This window comes from Microtus ochrogaster, chromosome 18, assembly GCF_000317375.1.
Source record: "Microtus ochrogaster isolate Prairie Vole_2 chromosome 18, MicOch1.0, whole genome shotgun sequence".
In the NCBI taxonomy this organism is placed as follows: domain Eukaryota; kingdom Metazoa; phylum Chordata; class Mammalia; order Rodentia; family Cricetidae; genus Microtus; species Microtus ochrogaster.
This window is the reverse complement of record NC_022020.1, coordinates 24,820,191-24,825,294: the sequence shown is the minus strand read 5'-3', so window position 1 is coordinate 24,825,294 and position 5,104 is coordinate 24,820,191. Positions and strand designations below refer to the sequence as shown.

Below are 5,104 nucleotides of genomic sequence, written 5' to 3'. Positions count from 1 at the left end.
ATTTCTACAGTTCTGGTTAGTTAACTTTAGCTCCCTCTGTGGCTGGATGACTGCTGCTTCTAACATCTGAATGATAAATAGGAGGCACAAATAAAAGGTAGCTTTAAAATAAGATTTGGTGATTTAAGGGGGGGGAAACTCACAAATACCATCACCACTACCACCACACACACACACACACACACACTCGCGCGTGCGCACACACACATAAGCACACACATATTCTTCAAATCTGGTGGCTGATCTCTGGATCAAATTACTTGACAGTGTCTCTCATTTTTAAAGAACATCAATAGCTCAATGCATTTCAAGTTTTCTTTTTTTACTTAGGCAAATAACATAGTTTAACCAAGCTCTTGGACCTTAATTGTAAGACAAAGCAGATCAATAAAAATAAGGCATACTTGTCATGAATTAAGTTCTGTTTGCTTGTTTTTGGCACATTTGATCATACTGTCTTCTATGAATAACACATATGGTCAAATATACCCTTCTTTTTTCAGCACAAACTGGGACTACCCACTAGTAAAACTAAAAACATGAAGAGACTCTAACATAACACACTGAAATATAGAACCTTGGTAAAGTACCGAGCACCTGGGAGAGAAATAAATGTAGGGGAGGATGAAAAAGGAAAAGGGGAAGGGAGGTGAGGAGGTTGATGGGGAGAAAGTGAGATGCTTTGAACAAAAAGAGCATCTTTACAGTCACTCAGTCTTCTCTATATGACCACTTTTTAAGTCTTAAAAGATCTGCGTGTGGATTTCTTTTTAAACCCACTGACCATAAATCAGACAATGGATTCAAAGTCCTAGTAAGATTGTGTTTAACTGTTATAGTGTAAAGACAACAGCACAGTACATGTGCTTCTTGATCCAGTAGGATTCCAAGCAGAATCTGAAGTCTATAGGTAAGAAAGGTTTCACTTTAGGCAGTTGACCCTAAAGAAAACCTAATGAAAGAACTTGCATCTCAAAGAAAGGACACTTTGCCTAAGTTTGCTGTGTTTTTGTTGACTTGCACTACTGACTGCTGGCTACTAAGAAACACTGATCTAGGAGTACTCCAACAACTCGTAGCACAAGGCTTAACTTTAAGAAGCTATAGTAAACAAGAGACAAAATCAAAGCAATTCTCTTTCCTAATTAGAAACAGCACAGAGAATGCAATCTTTTCCATATCACAGTTAAAGTACAGTGAACAAAACAGCTCAACAAACCTTAAGACAAAAGTGCAGGTTATTAATGTTTACATGCAGTTGATAAGCATTCCAAATGTCACATTATGCACTGTAAAAGCTCAACTTTACTATATGAAAATAATAAAAAAAATGCACCTTGGGGGGAGGGGAAAGCAATTTAATAATTTCCAGTGATTTTGTAAGTAAAGAAACCCCTAACTATTGTACGGTCACCTCATAGTTAACATTGTATGAATATGAAAAGCAAACAGTGGAAAATGCACAGTACAATGAAAATAGCTTGTTATTCAACACGTACAACCAGAAAGCTTAAAAATATCAAATCAAAACCTAAAGAGCCAGCAGGAAAAAAAAAATCCTTCAAAAAAGACAACTGTTCTGCCTTCCTAGGCGGATGCTTTCCAATGGGAAAGGTACTGACCTTTCCCAGTCCTACCGGTGGTTTCTTCTACATACAGCAGGTAGATCTAGATGGCTGGATTTGCCAAGAAACAATTGCATGTCCAGAACTCTCTCTGTCAAGACAAGATCCAAGATCCTCTTTTTTTCTTTTTTCTTTTTTTACCAAAATACTTTCTACAGAATTCCAAACCAAAATGTACTGTATTTAAGGCATCTTTTTATAACATTTTTCTCTTCACTCAAAGATGATAGTCATGCAGCAGTTTAATGATAAAAAATATATTAATATTTTACTATACAGCAGCAAGAAGTTAGTTGTCAATTAAAAGCACACAAACATCTTCAAATGAAAACCTGTAAAAGACTATCGTTACAAACAATTTCAGTGGAGGACACCAGCTTGGTAAAGTGCTCTCCTAAGCTTGCATTTTCATACCCTAAACTTTGAATATGAGTGATAATAGAACATACTTTTGACAGAAGGCTTGTACACTTGGGGAACACAAAACACTTACATATAATGTAGCCAGTAATAACTAGCACCACAGCTACATGGAAATCCTTTACATACACCAACTTGGCTTTCACTTTTAAAGGAAACTCAGAATCCATGGCTCAGTAGGATAACTATAATGGTGTTGCTTTGCTTTTAAACAGGTCTACATAAGTTAATAGCACTGGCAAAAAAAATCAAAGGATAGCTTCAGACCTCTTACAAGTTTAGGAGACAGTGCTAGTGACCACAAATAGACTCACTACCTGATATCCAAGTACAGGTTCACTGGAAATTGCTGCACGTTAGTTAGGTTTTTAAAATCTTTCTACACATAATAAAAAATATATATTATGAACAATACAAGTACATCTCATATACACAATAATAACAAAACACCTACTCAGTCAAAGCAAACAGATGCAGAAAAATATTATGGGAAATTTCCTTTTTCTTTCTCTTTTTCTTTTACTATTTGAATAACTTTGGTTCCAACCATAAAAATCACAACTTAGCAAATTTCATTTAAATGCCTTTTTTAATAATTTCTTCATGTTCACAGAAGTTTCACTGACCATTTTTATATGTTTAAGGTCCAGATGCAATGCATATTGTATAAAAGAGAGCACTTATTGTTTACCTTGCATGAATTAAACCTACGTACCTTGAACTCTACAAACTTCTGCATAACATTTAGACAAAGCTCAGACACACAGCATGCCTAGCCCTCATATATATACACATCTCTAATCACAGGTATATAGGATGTCAAATATACTATAATAACCTCCATGTAAGGTTTGAAATTTGGTAACAAAATGAGAAAAACTAAAAATATTATTTTACGTGTTCTAAAATATCTCTTTTTTGTGCTAAAGTCAAATGTTAGCTCAACATGAAAAGGACTTTTTATATAATTCAGCAATATTATAATCTTGACCATTTTGCAAACACTTTTAATAATAATAGCTTAAACGTGTACAAAAGTTCTTGGTTAATTAGGGAAATAAACACTCAGTTCTTTATATTTTTTAATCAAGTAGGAAACACAGTTCATATAATGTTATTACTTTTTGTATATTTTTTTGTTTTTTGTTTTTAGCAGCTGCTTACTGTTTTACATGGTGGATAAAGTGGACAACATCCAGCGATGGGTGGCAAGTCAAGAAGAGAAACTGTCAGTTGGTGGAGGTTCTGTGGGTGGTGCTCCCTTGGAGTTTAAGTTTTTTTTTAAACTTTTTAACTTTTTATTTTCTCTCTTTACAGTATATTTTCTCTCTGTGTGTGGCTGTGTGTGTGTGTGTGTACACGTACGTGTATGCGTGCGTGTGTGTGTGTGTGTGTGTGTTTCATTCAGTTTGATCAATCTTCTTCCCCTTCTTCCTCACCCTGCAGTAGCAGGGTGGCAGCGGTGGTCTCCTCCTGCTGCTGCTGCTGTTGCTGGTGGAGCTGCTCACAAGCGGCCCGCTTCTCCCTCTGCTTCTCTTGAATCTTCTTCATCTCCTCCGAGTACTTGCAGAAGGTGTGTCCGAACTTGGCCCACACCTTGTAGGGCACGGTGATGGAGTTGCGGTAGGTGGGCTTCACCTCACTGACTCGCATAAACACGCCGTACTTGTTGGAGCCCACATCGAAGAAGAAGCGCTTGTTGTCCACAGTCAAGGAGGTGCCCTCGGGCAGCTCGGCCGGCTCCTCCTCCACTCCATAGTCGTCGATGAGCTTGGCCAGAGCGTCACGGAACTCGATGAGCCCCTGTGCGGGCAGCGCAATGGTCTGGCCCTGCGTGGAGCCCAGGCCGGGCCCCCGGTTGACTGTCTGGCGGATGCGCAGGAAGCGGCCGCGCTGGTTCTCCTTGAGATCCATGTAGTACTTGCGGTTTTCGCGCACCAGGAACTCGCTCTTGAGCGCCCGGCGTGGCTCGTCCTGTGCCTGGGCCAGGTCGGGCGGCTGGCTGGGGCCCAGCTGCGCGTAGTGCTCGATGAAGTCGCCCAGGTAGTCGCGGAACTCCACTGCCACAGACATGGAGAGGGTGAGGCGGCTCTTGTTGCCGCCAGCGCCCACCTCAGCGATCTTGAGGAAACGGCCCTTAGCGTTCTGTTTCACGTCCAGGTAGAAACGCTTGTTCTGGATGTCCACCCGCTTGGAGGCCAGCTCCTGCGTCTCGTGCTGCAGCCCCCCCGGGGCCCCGCCGCCGCCACTGCCGCCGCCGCCCCCGCCGCCACCACCGCCCCCGCCGGAGCCTGAGCCCGAGCCCGGGTGCCCTAGGGAGCCGCCCGAGCCCAGCGCCGCACCACCCTGCTCGCTGCCGCTGTCTCGGTCCGCCATGATGCTGCGCTCCGCCGCCGCGCCGCCGCCTGCCGCTCCGCCCGCCGCCTCAGTCGCCTCAGCCGCCGCTGCTTTCCCTCCCCGGCTCCGCCTGCTGCCGCCGCAACCCCCACAGCCAGTCAGCCACTCTCGCGAGATCTGCGGGAGAGACGAGACAGACGAGACCCGGTAACAGGGCACTGACTCCCCAGTACAGTAGCAGGACGCCCTACTGTACGCGCCCACCCGCCTGCCAGCACGTGACTGCGCCCCTTCCCCAGGCCAGCAACTCTGCCCGCCTGCCCGCCAGGCGGCGCCCACCCGCCGGCCCTCGCCCTACACCCCTCTCCAGAGGGGGGGAGCGGGAGCGAGCGCCGCGTCGCAGTTCTGCTGCCACCGCAGCCTCTGCCGCCACCGCCGCCTTAGCTACCCCTGTTGGCCAGACCGTAGGCAGCCTCGACTTGGGGAGCCGGGGAACTGGGGGGGGGCATGCCGTATTAAGCACAGACATCAGGCCTGACTCTGCTTTCCAGTGACCCCCAAAGAGAAGATTGGGGGAGGGGCCTGCGTAGCGCAGCAGAGTAGGATGCAGAGGGTATACCGAGTCACTGCCTCCCTTTCCCCTGTGGGCCTGACCCAGACCCAAACCCAGACAGGGTTGCCCGCCACCCGGCAGGGCTGTCTCCTACCGCAGAGCCGTGGCC

The 5,104-nt window shown here is 45.3% G+C and overlaps 1 protein-coding gene across 1 annotated transcript; it reads right to left on the bottom strand.

Moving 5' to 3' along the window:
* Positions 1-303: 303 nt before the first annotated feature.
* Positions 304-4,438, bottom strand: Pura (purine rich element binding protein A). The gene has a single exon (XM_026783501.1). The coding sequence runs from the start codon at positions 4,419-4,421 to the stop codon at positions 3,459-3,461; it is 963 nt and encodes a 320-aa protein (XP_026639302.1). The 5' UTR covers positions 4,422-4,438; the 3' UTR covers positions 304-3,458.
* Between the last annotated feature and the right edge of the window lie 666 nt (positions 4,439-5,104).

Excerpts from the sequence above, each read along its gene's own strand:
- Pura (XM_026783501.1), bottom strand. The coding sequence starts at position 4,421 with ATGGCGGACCGAGACAGCGGCAGCGAGCAGGGTGGTGCGGCGCTGGGC.